General features: G+C 40.5%; 1 protein-coding gene across 1 annotated transcript in view; it reads right to left on the minus strand.

The window, feature by feature from the left end:
* The window catches only part of RRM2B (ribonucleotide reductase regulatory TP53 inducible subunit M2B), a 34,900-nt gene extending 12,100 nt beyond the window's left edge, over positions 1–22,800 (minus strand). Inside the window, 8 exon segments of the mRNA XM_023225628.1 lie at positions 1,678–1,811; positions 6,191–6,285; positions 7,354–7,487; positions 8,436–8,552; positions 14,769–14,924; positions 22,537–22,590; positions 22,592–22,635; positions 22,638–22,800. Of these exon segments, the coding sequence (XP_023081396.1) occupies positions 1,678–1,811; positions 6,191–6,285; positions 7,354–7,487; positions 8,436–8,552; positions 14,769–14,924; positions 22,537–22,590; positions 22,592–22,635; positions 22,638–22,800 (897 nt within the window).
* Positions 22,801–22,834: the final 34 nt, after the last annotated feature.

A 22,834-nucleotide genomic window follows, 5' to 3' on the forward strand; every position in this document is an offset into this window, starting at 1 on the left:
TATATCTAACAAAACTACTATTTTCAAAAGGTGCTTAATGCCATAGAAAAATGATTGCAGTATTTTGCCAAGTGGAAAAAGAACATCTCAACTCCTAAATATATGAATGATTAAAATATGTTTATATATCTAAATAGAATTAAATGTAGAAAAAAGTCTATAAAGAAATACTCCAACAAAACAGTAAATGTGGTTCTCTGTGTGCTGAGATTTTTTTATTCTCTTAATTCTCTATAGCAATCCTATATGACATTTCTAATAAAAGTTATTAAAAATTTAAAGACATGAAAAAGCAAAAAGTAATTATATGAAGTATTTTATGGCATTTAAAAAAATACTTTCACATACACTATTTCATGGCATTCTAACAAAATGGTTTTTATAGACGAAGAAACCAAGGTTCAGAGAAGTTAAGGACTGGCATAGGCAATAAATGTTAACTGAATGGTTATAAGAGCCAAAACATTGAGAACAGAAAGATAAATAAAACAAAGTCCCTGCACTAAGGAGCTTAAAGTCTAGCAGAAGAGAGAAATAAAAAGTACAATACACGCTATGGACTCCAAGACATGGACAGGTGCAGGTTTCAAATGGATACATAAAGGAAAGAGTGGCCAATTTCACCTAATTGATCAGGAAAGTTTTGAGATGTCTCTTCTGAGAAGGTAATCCAAAAAAGGTTACAGAAAAAAAAAGTGGTAAGAAAGATGGAAAGGGTATAGCAGGCAGAGGGAGACCAGGTTTAGTTACTGATTGGATGTGGCTGAAAAAGAAGAAGCAATCTAAAATGACTCCTAGATTTCAAATTAGATGACTGGAAAAGAAGGATAGAGACACTCAATGAAATAGGAAAAACAAAAGGAACAACAAATTTTTGGAGAAAGATGATGAGTTTGATTTCTGAAATAACAGGTTTGAGACACCTGGGGGAACTTCAAGGAGAAAATGTCGAACATGCACTAGCATACATGGGTTTGGCACTTAGGACAGAATATCTGGGACAAAGGGTTAGTTTTGGGAGTTATGAGCGTTTAGATGGTAGCTGATTTCATGACAGTAAATAAGATCAGCCAGGAGGGCACATACAGTGAAGGAGCAAGGCCAGTGCGGGAACCTAGGAGGACACTGATATTAAGAATGACCAGGAGACTGAGGAGAGATGGTAAGAGACATAGGAGAAAAATGCAGTGTCTTAAAAGCAAGATGACGTGACTTCCTATTTTAATTACCAGGATACCTGTGTCACCACAGCATTTTTCAGGAGAAAGAAAAATAAATGGGCTGGGTACAGTGATTCATGCCTGTATTCCAGCATTTTGCAAGGCTGAGGCAGACAGATTGCTTGAGCCCAGGAGTTCAAGACCAGCCTGGGCAACATGGTGAAGCCCTGTCTCTAAAAAAAAAAAAAAAAATACCAAAATTAGGTCAGGTGTAGTGGCACCTGCAACAAGGGAAGGCACCTGCAACAGTCCCAGCAATGAGGCAGGCTGAAATGGGAGGACTACTTGAGGCCAGGGAAGGCAAGGCTACACTGAGCCATGATCGTGCCACTGTACTCCAGCCTGGATGACAGAATGAGATCCTATCTTAAAAAAAAAAAAAAAAAGATAGAAAAGAAAAATAGATGAACATCAAATATGAATACAAATATAACTAGAAAAACATTCCGTTCCTTACTTCATCTCTGCTGATGAGTTCATTGGAAAAAGTGAGTCCTGGCATAAGACCTCTCTTCTTTAGCCAGAATATAGCAGCAAAAGATCCTGAGAAGAAAATTCCTTCTACAGCAGCAAAGGCCACCACTCTTTCCCCTGGGAGACATAAAATCATTTCAGTTTTTGAAATATCAGATACTGCAAACATTTGCATATATATGCAAATATATATGTTTGATAAATTTAATAAATAAATATTTATTGATATATATGGTGTATATATATCAATAAGTACCACGACTGTTTGCAAAGAAACAAAATACACAAGTCAGTGCCATGGCCAAAGATCTCCATAGGAGAAATGTGCCACCTCTACCTACTGGAGCAGAAAGGTATGCCTCCTTCAAATCCTCTGTCAGACAATGGACTTCTATAGGTCTTGGTGTCTGGACAAAGAAGGACCTTCTCAAAACCTACTCAAAACAAAGGTGATTTATGTGTGCACCACACATGACTGTGAGTGCAGGTACATGCATATGTGTGTAGTATGTATACATATGTGTGTGTGTACTAGACTGGTGAGTAGAAGGTAGACTTTATGATAAGTGTCTTCCTCTGAAAGTAGGAGAGGTTGCTTAAGTTTATATTTTTAGAAACTTATGGTATCTTACAGACCATCTGCAAACATTTCAAAAACCACTGGCATGGATCTGCAATTAAAAAAAAATAGATAAGCCCAACTGAGGATAATAAGTATATCTATTAGATAAAATATCTCCATAACATAAGCAAAATACAAAAGGGCCAATTTTAAAGGTTACTCATTGTTAGGTAAGGACTTCATAGAAATCCATCTCCTATTAAGAAACTGTCTACAGTGGCATCATATCTGTAACATTATACAGGATGATCAGAGCTCTAACCCAAAAGGTCATTCACAAGGTGCTTATGTCACCACACTGCATATGCTTGAGAAAGGTATTTATATATGTCTAAGGAGAAAGGTTTGGTCTATAAGACTGTGAGATACAGGCAGCTGAGTGCTTGAGTACATTACAAACCTTTTTCATAGATGACATCACGGTTTATACCTCAGTACATGTCACAGGACCATACACAAAGAAGTCACTTAATAAACAAGTCCTGAACTGACTCAATGGAACCTATAGAAGTACTAGATGAGAGAAGACATTAAAATCCACTCTAGGCCAAGTGCTGCAGTGACTCACATCTGAAATATGAGCACTTTGGTAGACCGAGGAAGGAGGATCACTTGAATGCAGGAGTTAGAGACCAGCCTGGGCAACATAGCAAAACCCCATCTCTACAAAAAATTTAAAAATTAGCTGGGTGTGGTGGTGCACACCTGTAGTCACAACTACCTGGGAGGTTGATGTGGGAGGAATGCTTGAGCCCAGGAAGTCAAGGCTGCAGTGCACTATGATCACACCACTGCACTCCAGCTGGGTGACAGAGTGAGCCTATCTCAAAAATCATCATCAGCATAATCACTATTCTTAAGATAGAGACTTGTCATTAGTTTAACATATAACTTACCGTACCTTTTATTTTACTATTAAGATAACTTATAGTTATTGACACATTTTTTTTTTTTTTTTGAGACGGGGTCTTGCTCTGTCGCCCGGGCTGGAGTGCAGTGGCCGGATCTCAGCTCACTGCAAGCTCCGCCTCCCGGGTTTATGCCATTCTCCTGTCTCAGTCTCCTGAGTAGCTGGGACTACAGGCGCCCGCCACCTCGCCCGGCTAGTTTTTTGTATTTTTTAGTAGAGACGGGGTTTCACCGTGTTAGCCAGGATGGTCTCGATCTCCTGACCTCGTGATCCGCCCGTCTCAGCCTCCCAAAGTGCTGGGATTATAGGCTTGAGCCACCGCGCCCGGCCATGATACATTTTTCATTGACATTAAGGTAACATAACATCATAAGTATAATTATCTGTAAGGGAAGTAGACAATAATTAAATACAAATGTGAATACAAGAAAAATTGATATTTTTATTTTTATTAGAGAGTGGGGTCTTGCTCTTGTCACCCAGGCTGTAGTGCAATGGTGCATTAATGGTTCAAACAGTCTCAAACTCCTGGGCTCAAACAATGCTCCCACCTCAGCCTCTGACGTAGCTGGGACTACAGGCGTGCGTCACCATGCCTGGCTAATTTTTTCTTTCTTTAGAGCTAAGGTCTCTCTATGTCGCCCTGGCTGGTTTGAACTTCTGGCTCAAGCCGTCCTCTCATCCCAGCCTCACAAGTAGCTGGGATTATAGGCACAAGCCACTGTGCCTAGTGGAAAATTGGTATTGTAACCATGCTATACATTCATGTGAATACTAAAGAATGAAAATCATAACATAGTTATAGAAGGCTATTCTTTTTTGAAGAAGATTAAAGGATTACAGGTGGTACATTTTACAATTTTTTGAGATATATGTGAAATAAAAAGAGGGTTCCAGAACATTTCTCCTAAAAACTATAGTGAATGTAAAGGCCTCATGATTAATTTTAGAGAGGGGAAGGTTGGATATATTTTTAAGATACAGCTGACCTCTATGATGGCAATGTACTAAGATTGTGTAGCTAATATTTTTTGAGGCTTGAAATAAAATTTCATTACATATATTAAGTTTTAATCTATATATTTTAAAGTTCTTTAAAAATATTTTAAAAATTAAATAGGATGTCTCAATTTTTAAAAATCTATACATACATAATAAGGAAAATTTTTGCTCTATAGGAATTGAATCTTGTTATAACATAAACTCTCAGACAAACTAATAATTTTTAAAGAAATACTCTTAGTTTCTCTTTAGCTAAAAATAAAGGCTTCTGAGAGTCTGGATATAAGGAAAGAATAGTTGCTATGCTGGATCTTAGTGCAAAAGGCACTAAGAAAGTTACCAAAAACGTTAGGCAAAACCCTAAGCCAGATGAAAGAGCTGTCCTTGTCAACTTACAGCTACTAACGGTGCAGGTAGCCCAATCAGTTCATAAAACAGCACTTCCTCAGCTGGTTAAAGGAAAGTAACAGTGTGCAGCAAAGCAAGGCAATATTTCCATGTTACTGTCTTTTAGCTCCACTCCCAAAAACGAGAGTCACCACGCACTCTTCACCCTTTCCCCTTTCCCTGTTCCACTCTACATTCATTCAACTCCCCCTCCACAATTTTAGAATATGTTCTTCCCTGAGACCCTAAATTAGAACCCGAAATGGGGTCTCCCTTGAGATTAAGCAATATGAAGAATCTAGCAGAAGTCCTCATGTAGTTACATGGTGACTGTCAGCCTTCTCTGTTTTCTCTATTTCTAGGTTGTCCTTCTTGGGTAGTTCAGGAAATACATGCTTTCTGTGGGCCTGCTCATCATTTTTCATCACTGCTTGTCCATACTAGTATTTTCAGTGTATATGGAACACTCTGTCTTTTCCTTTCTTTTTTCTCTAAAGCCAGCATTTCCCATAGTGTTTCTGAAGCTCCTTGTGAGGTAATCAACTGAATACAAAAATGCAGATTTCTCAGTCCCATCTGGGCCTCCTACATCACTTTTGGCAGGATTCTTAAGAGTTTTTCCACAAATTCTCCAATGATTTTTACATATATTGCGAACCAGTGCTTTTCTCATTCCTATTTAATTTTTATTTTTTTTTTATTTTTTTTTTTAGAGTCTGGGTCTTGCTCTGGCACCCAGGCTGGAGCACAGTGGATCATAGCTCACTGTAGCCTCAAACACCTGGGCTTAAGTGGTCCTCCTCCCTCAGCCTCCCAAGTAGCAGGGTCTACACATGCATGCCACCATACCTGGCTAGTTTTTAAATTTGTTGTAGAGATGGGGGTTCTTGCTTTGTTGCCCAGACTGGTCTTAAACTGCTGGCCTCAAGTGATCAACCTCAGTCTCCCAAAGCACTGGGATTACAGGCTGCCTTTCTCATTTTTGAAATGAACTGAAGGCAAGGAGGCAAACATATCTGCTTCATCCCTGGTATACTACATGCTGGCCCATATATGCACTACATCACTGGTTCTTCAGTGTGGTCCAGGAGTCCCTGAGAAAACTACAGACCCAGGAGACCTGTGAGGTCAAAACTATTTTCATAATAACATTAAGGTTATTATGAAACCTTATGTTTCATATTATGTCACTCCAGCCTGGGTGACAGAGTGACACTCTGTCTAAAAAAAAAAAAAAAAAAAAAACCATTCCTAAAGAAACTTAAAAGCCAGGTACAAACTGTGAATTGCTATAATACTCTTGTTATTGCTATATGACTGACTCCTATTTAGCTGTCATCATGCACTAACATCTTAACTTTTCAACTTCCAACTAAGTAGAATAGATAACAGCTTTATTTTACCAACACTTTCTAATTAATTATTAGGTATAATGATTTTGGTAAAGGTGCATTTGAGATATTTGTACTCCTTTTCCATGCTGTAACTTTGATTAGTACTGAATAGTCACACCACACAAAATACTGTCATATCACCTGAGGCAAATCTGATCATATGTAAATTAGAGCCACATACCAAAAGTAGATTTTCTATCTGCTATCCATCGCAAGGCCCAATCTGCTTTTTTCTTAACATATGGCATGGTTTCAATTGCATTAAATAAAAATTCTCTGTAAAAACAAAAGAATGAACAGCAAAGTTATTCACTTGTTTTTCTTTTTTTTTTGAGACCGAGTCTCGCTCTCTTGCCCAGGCTGGAGGGCAGTGGCGCCATCTTAGCTCACTGCAAGCTCCGCCTCCTGGGTTCACGCCATTCTCCTGCCTCAGCCTCCCTAGTAGCTGGGATTACAGGTGCCTGCTACCATACTCGGCTAATTTTTTTGTATTTTTAGTAGAGACAGGGTTTCACTGTGTTAGCCAGTATGGTCTCGATCTCCTGACCTAGTGATCCATCTGCCTTGGCCTCCCAAGGCGCTGGGATTACAGCCGTGAGCCACCATACCTGGCCTCATTTGTTTTTCTTAATTGGACTAAACTTCATCAGAGATAATAACTGTAACTCTATGGTATGATACCAGATCTGTAGTTTTTTTTTTTTTTGTTTGTTTGTTGAGACGGAGTCTCGCCCTGTCGCCCAGGCTGGAGTGCAGTGGCCGGATCTCAGCTCACTGCAAGCTCCGCCTCCCGGGTTTACGCCATTCTCCTGCCTCAGCCTCGCAAGTAGCTGGGACTACAGGCACCCGCCACCTTGCCCGGCTAGTTTTTTGCCTTTTTTTTTTTTTTTTTTTTTTTTTTTTTTTAGTAGAGATGGAGTTTCACTGTGTTAGCCAGGATGGTCTTGATCTCCTGACCTCGTGATCCGCCCGTCTCGGCCTCCCAAAGTGCTGGGATTACAGGCTTGAGCCACCGCGCCCGGCCTGGATCTGTAGTTTTTATACATTTTTACATGCCCATAAAATAGAAATAAAACTCAAATTATTAGTTTGAATCTGATTCATACAAAACCAGCTAAATACAAAACATGCTACTGAACAGTTCTTAAAGATAAAATATCTAAAGGTTAACTGGTTCTATAACAAGTTGTTTTTAAAACTCAATACATTATTAAGCAATAGAAAATATTATGCTCAGAAACTTCCATACTTGAATCTTTCCTTAACATTGAATTTTGGAATAAATTCTGGTCTGAATATAACCAAGCCACAAGCAATATTTTGTAAATAAAATCCCAACAATACCTTTTCTTGGGATCTCTGATGTAAGTGTCTATCAGCAAACTGTACATCTCTGAATGAACATTCTCGATGAGAATTTGAAAGCCATAGAAACAGCGAGCCTCTGGAACCTGCACCTCCTGACTAAAGCGCTCCACCTAAGAAGATAAGGGAAACAGACATATCCAGTTCTATAGGCTCTCATTAAACACTGCAAATCAGAATCCAGACATCAGCATTATCACTTAAAAACTGCCTGTCATGTAACAAACAGGTCAGAAAGACCTTACGGATTATTTTAAGCAGTATCCTAGGCAGTACTGTTTATCCATCAATTATCCATGGTAAATTAGTTGCACAGTATATATATATACACACATATATATACACATATACACACATACATATCTATATACACACACACATTTTTTTTTTTTTTTTGAGATGGAGTCTCGCTCTGTCGCCAGGCTGGAGTGCAGTGGTGCCATATTGGCTCACTGCAACCTCTGCCTCCCGGGTTCAAGAAATTGTCCTGCCTCAGCCTCCCAAATAGCTGGGGCTACAGGCACGTGCCAACACACCCAGCTAATTTTTGTATTTTTAGTATAAACAGGTTTTCACCATGTTGGTCAGGACGGTCTCAATCTCTTGACCTCGTTATCCGCCCACCTCGGCCTCCCAAAGTGCTGGGATTACAGGCATGAGCCACCGCACCCGGCCTATCTTTCTATTCTTTTTAAAAAGAATTTATGCCTTCTGATCAACCATAATTAAGTTTCAAAATGGGGAGCCAGAACCCAGTATTCTATTACAGAGCTCCAAAGGTTATTAAGGTGCAGGTTCTCTATTAAGCTTACCATCTGAGGGTAAAAATCAAACTCATGTTACTGCACTGTAAATAGTTTTGGTTGGTATAATTTATGCTTGATTTAATACAGTTGCTGGTCAAAGGATACGCAATTCATCAGAAAAACATTTAAAGAGTTAAGCTTCATCTAGTTCATTTTTTAGACATCTTTCCTCTGGCTCAATTTAATAATCTTAATGACATTATCATCATTTAACTGCTAAAGGAGAACAAAAGTTAAATCAAGCAAAAATCTTACCAAATTTTCATTTACAATTCCATCACTGGCTGCAAAAAAGGCTAAGATGTGAGAGATGAAGTACTTTTCATCTGCTTTAAGCTTGTTCCAGTGAGGGAGATCCTTTGATAAGTCGACCTGGAATAAAAAGATTTTCAAAAATTTTAATTTGGAGTTAAGTTCTCAACGTGTTTTGGAAACTGTTGGGAAACTAACTTCCCTTGTAAAGTTAAGTAGGAATATCCCACTACCAGTAAACTATGGAAAAAGAAAGATGTTAGCATTGCAAAGAAATAGAACAAAAATGTTATGCTAATAAGTGTATTATATTGAGGATTTTTGTTAAATGAGTAGGTTACAGCTACTCTTGGTAGGGGAGGGGGAACAGCTAAACTACGTGAGGCAAAGGAAATGTTAATTTATTACACCATGGTAACCATTTTACTATACATATGTATCTTATAACATCATGTCGTACACCTTAAACATACACAATAAAATTTATCTTTAAAAAATTACAACAGAATAGAATTTTCTGGCTAATTAAGAAGCTGGCCAGGATGTACTTTAAAAATCCAAATTAACATAATCTAGTGGCACCGGAGCAAGTGAAAGAAGGGCTAAAAGGGGAGGGGGAGAGTAAAAACTAGTCAAGAAGGCACTGAAGTGAATAAGCTAATGATTCTCAACAGTCACTGCTTTAACATTTTATACAATATTTGCTATGGTGTTAGATAATTAAGCACCTATTAACCAACTGTAGCTGCTACTTTACTGCCAGGTAATCAATTTACTTTTATATCCAGAAGTAATGCCAGGCAGGTAACAACCTGAGTTTTGTTTTGTTTTGAGACGGAGTCTCCCTCTGTTGCCAGGCTGGAGTGCAGTGGCATGATCTTCGCTCATTGTAACCTCCGCCTCCTGGGTTCCAGCAATCCTCCTGCCTCAGCCTCCTGAGTAGCTGGGACTATAGGCAGGTGCCACCATGCCCAGCTAATTATTTATATTTTTTTAGTAGAGACAGAGTTTCACCATGTTGGCCAGGATGGTCTCGATCTCTTGATCTCATGATCTGTTCGCCTCGGCCTCCCAAAGTGCTGGGATTACAGGCATGAATCACCACGCCCGGCCTTGTCTTGTTTTTTTAAAGAGACGGGGGTCTCACTATGTTGCCCAGGCTGGTCTCAATCTCCTGGCCTCAAGCAATCCTCCTACCTCGGCCTCTCAAAGTGTTGGGATTACAGGTGTGAGCCAACAATCTGGTTTTTAAAGCAGTTTATATGTAGGCATGGTTTCCATTGGGAATGGAAATATTTTTGAAAATGTTCATTAGAATTAGTCTTTAGAATTAAGGGAGATATACTTTAGAATTTGGTGAAACCTACAATTTAAAAATTGTCTATTTTTTAAATTTTTGAGATGGGGTTTTACTCTGTCACCCAGTCTGGAATGCAGTGGCACAATCTCAGCTCACTGCAACCTCTGCCTCCTGGGCTCCAGCAATCCTCCCACCTCAGCCTCCAGAGGCACAGGTGGGACCACAGGCGCACAAAACCATGCCTGGCTAATTTTTTGTATTTTTGGTAGTGACAGGGTTTTGCCATGTTGCCCAGGCTGGTCTTGAACTCCTGAGCTCAAGTGACCTGCCCGCCTCGGCCTCCCAAAGTGCTGGGAGTACAGGCCTAAGCCTCTGCACCCAGCCAAAAATTGTCTTTCAATGTACGCTGTCTTATATCAGTTCTGGGGGCTATAACAAATTACCATTGACTGGGTTGCTTAAACAGCATACTTTTATTCTTCTTTTTTAACATTTCTGGAAGCTAAATGCCCAAGATCAGGATGCCAGCCTGGCTGGGTTCTTGGTGAAGGCCCTCTTCCTAATTTACAGATGGCCACCTTCTTGCTGTATCCTGACACAGCAGAAAGAGAAAGATCGTATCTCTCATGTCTCTTCTTATAAGGGCATTAATCCTATTCATGAGGGCTCCACCCACATGATCTAATTACCTCCCAAGGTCCCACCTCCAAATAGCATCACACAGCATATGTAGACATCATTTTGATAGGGACAGGAGGTAGGGAAATTCTGGGCAGAAGAAGGTGGTCCCCAGCGAGGGCTCCACCCTCAATCCTGGAACTGCAACCCAAAGTGACAACATGCATTCCTGTTCTCCCACTCGAATGTTGCCTTTTCCAAAACCACCCGTGGCCCTGCTACCCCACCCTATGCCCATAAAAACCCCAGGCTCTACCAGCAGAGGAGAGGAGAAGAGGAGAAGCAGCTGGATGACAGAGACTATGGTTGAGTATCAGAGAGAAGCAGCTTAACTTCAGAGGGACAGCTTGACAGCATTCCTTTGGAGAGGAGTCCACTCTATCCCCTTTCCAGCTCCCCTTCCCACTGAGAGCCACTTTCATCAGCAATAAAATCCTCTGTATTCACCACCCTTCGATTTGTTCATGTGATCTGATTTTTCCTGGCTGCTGAACAAGAGCTCGGGTGCCACAGGTGTGGATGCTAAAGGCTGTCACACTGACCCTCTGCCCTTACTGGTGGAGACCAACTGTTTCATGTGAAAAGGCAGAGGGCCCACTGAACTGTTAAAACAAGCCATCCACGGACAGCAAAAGCTAAAAGAGAGTTGACTATAACACATTCCTTCTGGGGCTTCAAGGGTTGTGGGTACTCCCCACAGATACTACCACGAGGCCTGCATGGAGTTTTGCTCCTGCTGGTGTCCAAAAGAACTCGCCCAAGCTCCTGCACCTGCTCACCTGCATGCTCCCTCCCTCAAGGGGTTGAGCACAATGGGTTCAAATGAGTGGAGTTTGCCCCTGCCAGCGCCAAAGTGGCCAGCTAGCTCCAGCGTGTGCATTCCAGTTCCCACCTGCGAAGGGATCAGAGAAACTATCCTGCTTCAATTTTGTCAGAAAAAATCTTTTAAATATTTCTCAGGATTAACTTCATAAACAGTTGAAATATGTAACTGTCCTTGTCTTTTGCCTTTCTTCTATTTACTCTAACAAAGCCTCGCCTTGGCATGGTAGCTCATGCCTGTAATCCCAGCACTTTGGGAGGCCGAGGCACGCGGATCACGAGGTCAGGCATTCAAGACCAGTCTGGCCAACATGGTGAAACCCCGTCTCTACTAAAAATAAAAATAATTAGCTGGGCGTGGAGGCAGGTGCTTGTAATCCCAGCTACTTGGGAGGCTGAGGCAGAAGAATCGCTTGAACCTGGGAGGCAGAGGTTGCAGTGAGCTGAGATTGCGCCACTGCACTCCAGCCGGGGGGACATTGGGAGGCTGAGGCAGGAGAATCACTTGAACCCAGGAGGCGGAGGTTGTAGTGAGGCAAGATTGTGCCACTGCACTCCAGCCTGGCAACAGAGAGAGACTCTGTCTCGAAACAACAACAACAACAACAAAACAAAAAACACAAAGCCTCAATCTCTTTGACATTTCCAAAAAGGACTTAATGTCCCAACCTTTTAATCACATGCTATTTTCCAAACCCTTTTTCCCATTAATTTATTCTTTAAGTGTTTACTGAGTACTTATGCATTTTCCAAACCCTTTTTCCCATTAATTTATTCTTTAAGTGTTTGTTGAGCACTTACTGCACACCTGACACTGTGCTAAGCGCTGGGGATACAACGGAGCAGGGTGGAGGAAACATTTGTCTTCATCTTTTAACATGCAACCTAAAAATCAAGTTCTGTTCTATTAAAAGCTCAACTCAGGTTTAACTGAAGGACATTTTCTTCATTCTAATACATATAACCCCTCACTTTTTTTTTTTTTTTTTGAGATAGTCTCACTCTGTTGTCCAGGCTGGAATACAGTGACATGATCTTGGCTCACTGCAGCCTCTGCTACCCAGGCTCAAGCGATTCTCCTGCCTCAACCTCCCGAGTAGCTGGGATTACAGGCACCTGCTGCCACGCCTGGCTAATTTTTGTATTTTTAGTAGAGACAGGGTTTTACCATGTTGTCCAGGCTGGTCTCGAACTCCTGACCTCAAGTGATCTGTCCACCTTAGCCTCCCAAAGTGTTGGGATTACAGGTGTGAGCCACCATGTCCAGCCTCTTACATATTATATGTTTGATATTAAATGTTAATATTGTAAGATGCTTCCTTTTAAATATTATCTCTTTGAACACTCACTTTCGAAGGTCTTGTAAATTTTATTTACACTACATTAGTCATATTTCCTTCCTGCCTAGCATTTTCTTATTTGAGCAAATTCTCAATTTCATCATTTAAATACTGATTTCAAACTATACAATTATCATAATTGCCTGAGTGGCTTCAAAGAAAAAAGTCCCAAACCCCAGACTTTTGTCTTTCAATCAGGGTTTCTGTTGATCAGCCATATTTAAGAATTAAGCTCAACCATTTAAGCTTATCAAATGGTAATTTACATAATTTGTAAATGAAAAATATGTGGAACTAAAAATGTGTTTATCTTCAAAATATGTATTTGAATCCTCCTATAATTACCTAACAAACATGTACCCACCTGTAGATTTCAGTTTTTAAAAATTAGTGCTTCTTTGTTACAGGTCACATATTATCTTTGCTAAAAGATGCAAGTTAATTTCCAAATGAATTTCAAGAATCCTAAGAATCCTAAGTACCTTTTTAACATGATGAACGAATAAGCCACCTGTGTATTCCACTTGTTCTCTGAACCATATCTTACAAAAAAACTTTCTAAAAACCACAGACAGTTAGGGACAGTCAGGTGTGTCGAGCATTATGACCCAGTATGAAAATATTGGGTGTTTGTTTTTGTGTGGTTTGGTTTTTTGCTGTATATGTCAACTATAATATAACAAAGATGTTGACAATATATAACACTACAATGTAACAAAGACGGCAAAGTGGGTAAAATTACTGTAATAGAAGCTTCAAACATTGGTGCCTTCTGATTTCTCAGTTAAATTTTCCCCCTTCTGTGCATAAAATAATAGTTTGCATTTATTTAGTGCTTACTAAGTGTCAACTACCATTTTAAACATCTCATTAATCCTCATAACAACCCAAATAGCCAAGTACAACTAGCTCAATTTACTGATGAGGATACACAGAGAGGTCATGCAACTTTCCCAGTCCCGTATCTAGTAAGTAGTGGCACAGGATTTGTACCTAGGCAGTCTGACCCCATAGCCTGCATTCTTAACAGCATGTGTTTAACATTTATAGAATTAACTTCTTGAAAAAATAAATAGATTCAAATCTATCTAAATCTAAATTAGATTTAGATTCAAATCTAAAAAGATACATATACAAACATATACAGAACAATAGTGCTGTACAGGTATCACCCATCAAAGATCAAGACAATAACTATTTGTTCAGTTAGACTACAGGGCAATCATTTTCATGACCACTGTCCTTACCAACCAGCAAATATTTTCTAGTTTGCTGTGTTCAACTGATCTCCTAGGTGGAATTAACAGAAAGCATTCTACAGCTGGTCTTTTAGTGGCAACTCTGTCATGTCTGATGTAGCTGAGGGCACGGCCAAACTGGGAGCAGCACTGTGAATTCCACCGGGCTGACTCAGGAGTGAGTTCATGAAGAGTTTGAAGATCAAACTCTTCATGCGGTGGCTCCTTTTGTACAATCAGGTAAGTCTCTCAATTGGAAGCAGAGTTGCTCCAGCTTTCACTCATTTTTTGACTAGAGCTGCAATTTTACTTATTCTGCCGACCTTATAAGACTAGTCAGACTAGTCTTACTTGGCCATATCAAACTCAAAGTCTGTTTAAAATTAGAAAACGTTGGCCGGGTGCGATGGCTCACGCCTGTAATCCCAGCACTTTGGGAGGTTGAGGTGGATGGATCACAAGGTCAGGAGTTTCAGACCAGCCTGGCCAACATGGTGAAACCCCGTCTCTACTACAAATATAAAACTTAGCCGGGCGTGACGGTGGGCGCCTGTAATCCCAGCTCTTGGGAGGCTGAGGCAGAATTGCTTGAACCCGGGAGGTGGAGTTTGCAGTGAGCCGAGATCGCGCCACTGCACTCTAGCCTGGGTGACAGAGTGAGACTCTGTCTCAAAAAGAAAAAAAAAAGAAAAGAAAAAGAAAAAAGAAAATGTTCTAATACATTGGAAATAAAAATCTGGGAGAATTAGATGCCATTGTTGCAGCAGAAAACTTGTTTATAGATAGTAATCTAAACTAAAACATTGAGAACATCATATTTAGTCTCAGTAATTCCAAAACTTATCTTCTGCAACTGATCTTCTTCAATGTATAAGTTAAAGTTTTTCAATATCCTGTAAAACAAGAAGGGAACACTGCACTATAGGACATGAATGCTCATGAAGGCAATGCCACGTACCTCTTCTGCTGTCCAGAAGGAAGCCTGTGCCTGTTTATACATTTTCCAAATATCAGGGTATTGGATTGGAAAGATGACAAACCGGCGAGAACTCTTTCTTAGGAGTGGCTCTTCATTTGACTTTATTTCATTGTCGTTGGTATCTGAAGATGATCTCTTTGAAAAATAAAGTACAAACACACTTTTTATATAGACATTTCTCCTTTATTCATACCTAAACATACATCTAGGGAAGTCAGGGAGATGACACTGGTTTGAGAGCCTGTCTGCCTGGGTTGAATCCTTACTGTTACCTGGTAGCTGACTAATACTGTTAGGAAGTGCGTGTGTCACCATAGGAAGCTGCTTAACTTCTCTAACCCTCAGTCTCCTCAGCTGTAAAGTAATTCCTGCCTCATAGGTTTATTCTGATGATTAAAAGTGCTTTAAACAAAGCCTGGTATACAATAAGCACTCAAAAATTATTGTAATTATTGCTAGTTTGAGGATAAGTAGAAAGCTACACCCATAAATGTCATGATGGGCAAATTTCTAAGTTTGTGAACAAAATGTCCCTTTAGAGTCTCTCTGATATAGAATGCTGGAATGAATAAGTTACTGGTATAAGCTACTTTATTTTAATGTTTTTTCTTTCTGCTCTTCACTGAAATACTATAATACTTATCTGAAAACTCATTACCTACAACTTAACCTGTGTTCATCTTAATCTTCCGATACTCCAATTTGTTACTTCTATTTACGTTTTAACGTTACTGCATATGATCTCACTGTGGGCTGTCTCAAAGCTTTGTGAATAAAGTGAGAAACACAAACCTGTATTCATACTGCTTCAAAACATGACTGCACTCTAAGAGCAAATGGTGCCGTGTATATATTTTTAAAATAGTCAGCGGGAACATTAGAAGAGGATCAGAAGAGTCGCACATGCATGAGAATGAGTATAAATAAAGGACATACAAATAAGCTAAACACGTATAAACCAGGAAAAGAACACATACAAATTCTAGACTCCTAACCAAAACTGTCTCTCTCTACTGTGACAGGCCCGTTATGTTCCTTACTCCAGCCTCCACCCATTGTCACCTCGCCAAAGAAAGTGTTATAGAGGAGGAGGCTAAGGCTTAGCAAGAAGAAAGCCCAAAATATAAGCATAAGGCTATGCAAATACAGGGGGGCTTGTGTGCTTTATACCTACTGCCATCACAGTACAGAGCGTCTTGATTTTAACTATTTGTTTAAAGGCGTGGGCCTCCTCAGATACAACACTTGAGCACTGGAGAAGAGGAACCAATTTTTATTTGTTGTGATGTTCCCAGAGCTTAGCATCGTGTCAAGCATGTTAGCTAACTAAATGGGCTGCTAATTCCTCTTCTTCCTGTACTCCACAAATATTTGAGCAATTTTTTTTTAAGACTGGGTCTTGCTCTGTCACCCAGGCTAGAGTGCATAGATCATAGTGGTGTGATCACAGATCACTGCAGTCTCAAACTCCTGTGCTCAAGTGATCCTCTGTCTCAGCCTCCCAAGTAGCCAGGACTATGTGCACACATCACCATGCCTGGATAATTTTTAAATTTTTTGTAGAGATGGGGGTCATGCTATGCTGCCCAGGCTGGTCTCAAACTCCAAACTCCTGGCCTTTGCTAGTTTTGTTACTGAAATCTGGGATATACTGAAAGTATGAAAGTTTGGAACTTCCATACTTTTGTTACTGAAAGTTGGGAAGGACACCACAAGTAGTCACTCTTCAGCACCAAATGCCCTGACGATGAATGAAGTTTTTAAATGATGATAAATAAATGATCTGCTGAAGACTAGTACCTTTAAGTTAGAATGAAAGTCACATTTATATATACATTCTCCTGTTCTATCCTGAAAACCTGTAGACCATTAAGAGGAGAAGCTGGATTAGGAGTATATTACAAAGGATTTTGCAATGTAAAGAGAAGGAGGTTAACCAACATCAACCTTTCAGCTGGGCTAGAGATGACATATTATTTCATAATGCTTAGATACATGCACAAACACACATTTAAACACAATTTCAGAAAGTTCATGCATCTTGAAACTCTAGGCTCTCCAGAGTACCCTCTGTGGACCTAATCTAAGAACCCATATTTTAGAAGAAAAAAACAATGTGAAAAAAGATACGATGAGCAGGGCACAGCGGCTCATGCCTGTAATCCCAGCACTTTGGGAGGCCGAGGTGGGTGGATCATGAGGTCAAGAGATCGAGACCATCCTGGCCAATGTGGTGAAACCCTCTCTCCACTAAAAATACAAAAATTAGCTGGGTGTGGTGGCGCGTGCCTGTAGTCCCAGCTACTCGGGAGGCTGAGGCAGGAGAATCACTTGAACCTGGGAGACAGCGGTTGCAGTGAGCTGAGATCACGCCACTGCACTCAAGCCTGGCGACAGAGCAAGACTCCATCTCAAAAAAAAAAAAAAAAAGATATGATGGTATGTGACATTTTTGAAGAACTAGAAGTCATTTTCTATTTGAAGAACTAGAAGTCTGGACTTCATGGTAGTGGGGGACAATGGGAGGAGATGAAACCTAAAAGGCAGCAGAGAACACTTCCCAGTGAACTCTGTGATCCCCCAATGTCACAAACACCAGCAGAAAATTTCACTTTTAAATGTTTTTATCCTCTTAAAATAGTAATAAAAATAACCAAAACAAATGTTTTATACTGTACAGAAAGGAAATCAGCAAATCATCAATGCATAAACTTGTGTTTCCAGGTTATCATTTTTTTTTTTTTTTGGATGACCTCAGATGAAAGTTTCTCTTGGTATCTCTGCTTAACTGAGGAATACCATGAGAGTGAAAAATAGGCAGTTAAAAAAATAAAACTAAAAACCCTGTAACCATTTGTAAGGATTTTTCAGAGTTGAACCAAACTTTTTATTTTTTTTCCCAAACCAAACAAAATTGAAAAAACAATATTTATAGTGACAATAATACAGTAGAGGCCTTATTATGCAAAGTGATCCAAACAGGTAGTTGAAAATTGGCTAAAGGTAGGAATCATAAGAAAATGGTGTATTCCTTAAACTATGCGACTTAAACACATCGTTTTTTTTTTTGGAGACAGTCTCGCTCTGTCACCCAGGCTAGAGTACAATGGCATGATCTCAGCTCACTGCAACCTCCGCCTCCTGGTTCAAGCAATTCTTCTGCCTCAGCCTCCTGAGTAGCTGGGATTACAAGTGCCTGCCGCCACGCCCAGCTAACTATGGCATTTTTAGTAGAGATGGGGTTTCATCATGTTGGCCAGGCTGGTCTCGAACTCCTGACCTCAAGCAATCCTCCTACCTTGGCCTCTCAAAGTGTTGGGATTACAGGTGTGAGCCACCGTGCCCAGCCTAAACACATACATTTATTTATATTTATTTTTACTAATCTTCTGCCATATGGTCAAGCTTTTGGCTTTTTTAAACTTGGCTCACTGACTGAAGCCCCAAGTGTTTTGAATATTCCCACCATAATGTATCACCTACACTTTCTAGCTTTAACATTTTTCTTTTTTTAGAGACAGGGTATTGCTCTTTCACCAAGCCTGGAGTGCAGGTATGATCATAGCTCACTGCAGCATCAAATTCCTGGGCTCTAGGGATCTTCCTGCCTCAGCCTCCAGAATAGCTGGGACTACAGACACATGACACCATACCTAGTTAATATTTTTAAATTTTTGTAGAGATGGGGTCTTGCTATGTTGCCTAGGCTGGTCTCGAACTCCTGGCCTCAAGCGATCCTCCTGCTGCAGCCTCCCAAAGTGCTGGGAGTACAGGTATGAGCCACCTCACCCAGCCTCTAGTGGGAACAGAAATATATTGGTGGTGGCTGGCCAGGTGTAGTGGCTCATGCCTGTAATCCCAGCATTCTGGAAGGCTGAGGTAGGCGGGCAGATCACTTGAGGTCAGAAGTCCGAGACCAGCCTGGCCAACATGTTGAAACCCCATCTTTACTAAAAATACAAAAATTAGCCACGCGTGCTGGCGCATGCTTGTAATTCCAGCTACTTGGGAGGCTGAGGTGGGAGGACTGCTTGAACCCAGGAGGCAGAAGTTGCAATGAACAAGATCACTGCACTCCAGCCTGGCCAACAGAGCAAGACTCCATCTCAAAAAACAAAACAAAACAAAAAGAAATATATGGATGCATGAGAGAGCAGCCTACTAGCCACAGAAACTTCAAAGCTCATGGGTATCTATATTTTTACAGGGTTAGTAAAGGAGTAAAATTGGTTAGTAGTAATCTGATTTTTAAAAAATTTTGGAGCAGGTCAAAGTGGGCTGCTTATATATAAAACACTGTGGCATCTAATAACTCTAACATGTATGCTATTAGGAGCCACTGAAGGTTTTTAATCAGGCAAATAACATAATCAGATGTATGTTTTAAGATCGCTTTTGTAGAAACATTGCTAGATTAGAAGAGAAATTAGAGGCAGATAGAACAATGAAAAGATTATTGTACTACCCATCTCTTGCCTGAACTAGAAACACACAAAAAAATTGTTTTAAGTGATATTCAGAAGTAGAATGAATTATTCTTGCTAAAAATTTGAATCTGGGACAAGGGGACAAGGAACAGTTAAAGATGCCCTTGATGTTTCCAGCTCCAGTAACTGGATGATAACAAGATGTAAAAGGCACATAAAAGGTGCTTGGCACCTGGAGAATAAATGAATAAATCAGACAAAAATGTTGCTTCCCACATTAGATGTTTAACAGAAGTTTATTACAAACACAATATCCTTACAAAGTCAACTAGGTCATTAGAAAAGATAATGAATTCAGGTTGTGTGTGGTGGCTCACGCCTGTAATCCCAGCACTTTGGAAGGCCAAGGTGGGCAGATCATGAGGTCAAGAGATCGAGATCATCCTGGTCAACACGGTGAAATCGCGTCTCTACTAAAAATACAAAAATTATCTAGGCATGGTGGCGTGCACCTGTAATCCCAGCTACTCGGGAGGCTGAGGCAGGAGAATCACTTGAACCCAGGAGGCAGAGGTTGCAGTGAGGCGAGATGGTGCCACTGCACTCCAGCCTGGCAACAGAGTGAGACTCTGGCTCAAAAAAAAAAAAAGAAAAGAAAAGAAAAAGATAATGAATTCAATTTCAAGATGTCCAGTAAGCAGTTAAAAATATAACACTGCAGAACAGGAGTGATGGAGATCCCATTAGTGGTTGCCAAGGGAATGGATGTGATTATCCAGAGAGAACATACAGAGTAGCAAGACAACTGAGGATACAGCCTTACAGAATGCTGATATTTAAAGGGCAGATATTTAAAGGGCAGATGCTGATATTTAAAGGGCAGATAAATGCTGATATTTAAAGGGCAGAAGAGGAGGCAGTTGAGATTAAAACAGACTGAAATGGATGCAGGACAAGGAAAAGCAAAAGTAGAAATGATGTGATTTGGCTAAAGCAAAGGATCCAGACTCGTAAGATAAATCAGACTAAGAAGTTAGGAATCAATTTTGTGGCCAAAGATCTTCAAACATTGGAGGTCTGGAAGGCTCATACTCCAATTCTCCCCATTTGCCCCAACCACAGGTGCTGGCGTTCACTGCAGGGTACAGTTTGAAAATCTGTACCCCACAGATGTGGGGGAACAAATAGTCATGGAGAGTTTCTGAATGGGAATTAACATGAATAGAGTTGGCATTAGGAAGACTAATCAGAAATTCACGTATAGGATTAATTGACAAAAAAACAGATTTTGCAAGCAACTAAGGAACCAATTTCAAAGATGGAAATGAGGACTTGAATTAAGATGTGGCAGTTAGCATGAAAAAAGCAGCTTCAACAAGACTTCACCAGCGTAAGGTGTTGGCCAGGCTTTTTGGTAGGAATTGCGACCCTTTTGGGAGTTTTTTGGGGGATACAGGGTCAGTAACACAGAGGCACTGGTCTAATGAAGGATTAACTTGTCAATGGTAATTAGGATTGAATGGCAGGTAATATAGGAGATAGAGAAACAACAAAATTATTGTAGCTGCACAGGTGTGAAGCGATGAGAATTTGAAATAAAGTTTAGCAGTAGGCATTCCTTAGTGACATTCTACTGTCTTTTCCAGAATGGTACTTCCATTTCTGACTGACTCAATTTCTGGTCACCCAGTTGGGAGATATGCCTGGGCATGTCAGGACAACAATTTAGGTCAAGATTCCCCAGCAAGCACGATGCCCTAGTCTAGGCTGGCATCATACCAGGCTCTTACCTCCCATCCAGCCCCAATTCTACCACTTCTGTTTCTTTGCCTTTACGTCTCTTCTACTTCTGTAAAATATCTGCATGTTGTCATAGTCATACACTACTTGTAAGCATCATTTTCATCCCACAAAATCTGACAGAACGGGATACTGGCCCAGGTGCAAGAACTTGGTTTTAAATTTAGCTCCACTACTGAGTCCTGGGCATGCCATTTAATGTTTTCTGGCCTAAACTTTACCTTGAAAATAGACTACGAATTAGATTAGCAATAGTTAACTCTGAGAAACTGACAAAAACTATGGACCCCTTTCTCAGAAGATTAACATCTGCACAGAGAAAATCTACATACCACTTCAGATTTATAAAGCCCCTTCTAGTCTACCTATGGACTCTTTAAGACAGTGGGGGGTTTTTTTGTTTTAATATGTGTACCAGGATCAGCTGAAGTACTTGTTAAAAATGCAGATCTCAAGAGATTTTGATTCACTATGTTTGGGGTGTGGGTTCAGCAATTTACATTTTTTACAAAATACTCCAAGTAACTCTGATGCAGGTCTCCTATTATGCACTCTGGCATCTAGAAAAACAAAGTGCTTCAGGCATCCCAGCATCTCAAGTTAAAAACTTTTGGACCACTAAAATTCATTCTGAATCTAAAATTCTGTCTGTCTTTGCGGGTCTGTATCGAGACAGGAGTAATAAATAAAATTCAATATCCAAGTGTTAAGCCTGAATCACTGCTGGTGTCATTAGCATAAACAGCAAAGTCTGAATTTTCCCCTTTGAGTAAGGAAGTTGGTACTAAACGCATTTGTTTAAAAACAGGAAGAAAATGCTTGAGGGATATTTACAGTTAGTTACTAAATGTTTACAAAAATCAAGTCAAATAAAATAAAATCCCAAACCTGGAATCTACAACTTTCTAAAGAAATGTAGGGCCAAGCATGAATCTCTTGGGGGTGGAAACGTTTGTTTCCTCCAAATCTTCACAGTATTAAAACATAGATACCACAGCAACAGGTTCCAGTAGTACAAAAAGCATTTCTCTTGTTCACAAACGACTTAGAAGTATTTGCAAAATGACACTGTTTGAAAATTATACAGCAACAGTTTAAACTACCATACAATCCTAGAGTCTAACAAATTCTGGTTTATTTTAGGTACTTTTATCAGCATAAGATCTGTGGACAGGATGAACAACTTGGGCTTAAAAGCACTTAAAACTTTCGTGGCACTTTGCATAAAGCATTTTACTTAATTATCTGTGAAGTATCACTTCCATTGTATAAAGGAAGAAAGTGACCCCAAGATTCAGTTAGTTAAGGAGCCGGGCCGGAGCAAAACCGGCCTCATGAGGATTTCGTGTCCCCTTCTACGTGTCAATTTCCACACGCGTTCTCCATCCCAAATGGTATGCACCTCTCCAGCAGAGACGCCACAGTCCTCTTTCCTTGCCTTAGTTTCCCTAGCCAGGGCTCCAAAACAGGGAAGGAGGGTGGGAGAGCGTGAGGCGGATAAACGCAGGGGTAAGTCTCACTCCGGCCTGAGGCCTCCAAGCGTCGTCCTTGGCTGGCTCCGGGGCAGAGCAGCGGAGCGGGACGCAAACCCAAAGTCAGCTCCTTCCTCCGCCCGCCCCGGGCCGGCCTCCTCGGCGCTCGCAACGACGAAGCCAGGCTGCGGCGAGGGAAGGCGGACAGGCCTGTCCTGCCCGCGACCAATAACATTTCCTACAGCGGTCCTGCAACTTACAATCTAACGGGCTGGCGTGACTGCGGGGAGGGGGAAGAAGCGACAGCAACATTTACCTCATCCTGATCCAGCCCGGCCGCTTCCGG

The sequence above is a fragment of the Piliocolobus tephrosceles genome, chromosome 7, assembly GCF_002776525.5.
Source record: "Piliocolobus tephrosceles isolate RC106 chromosome 7, ASM277652v3, whole genome shotgun sequence".
NCBI lineage: Eukaryota > Metazoa > Chordata > Mammalia > Primates > Cercopithecidae > Piliocolobus > Piliocolobus tephrosceles.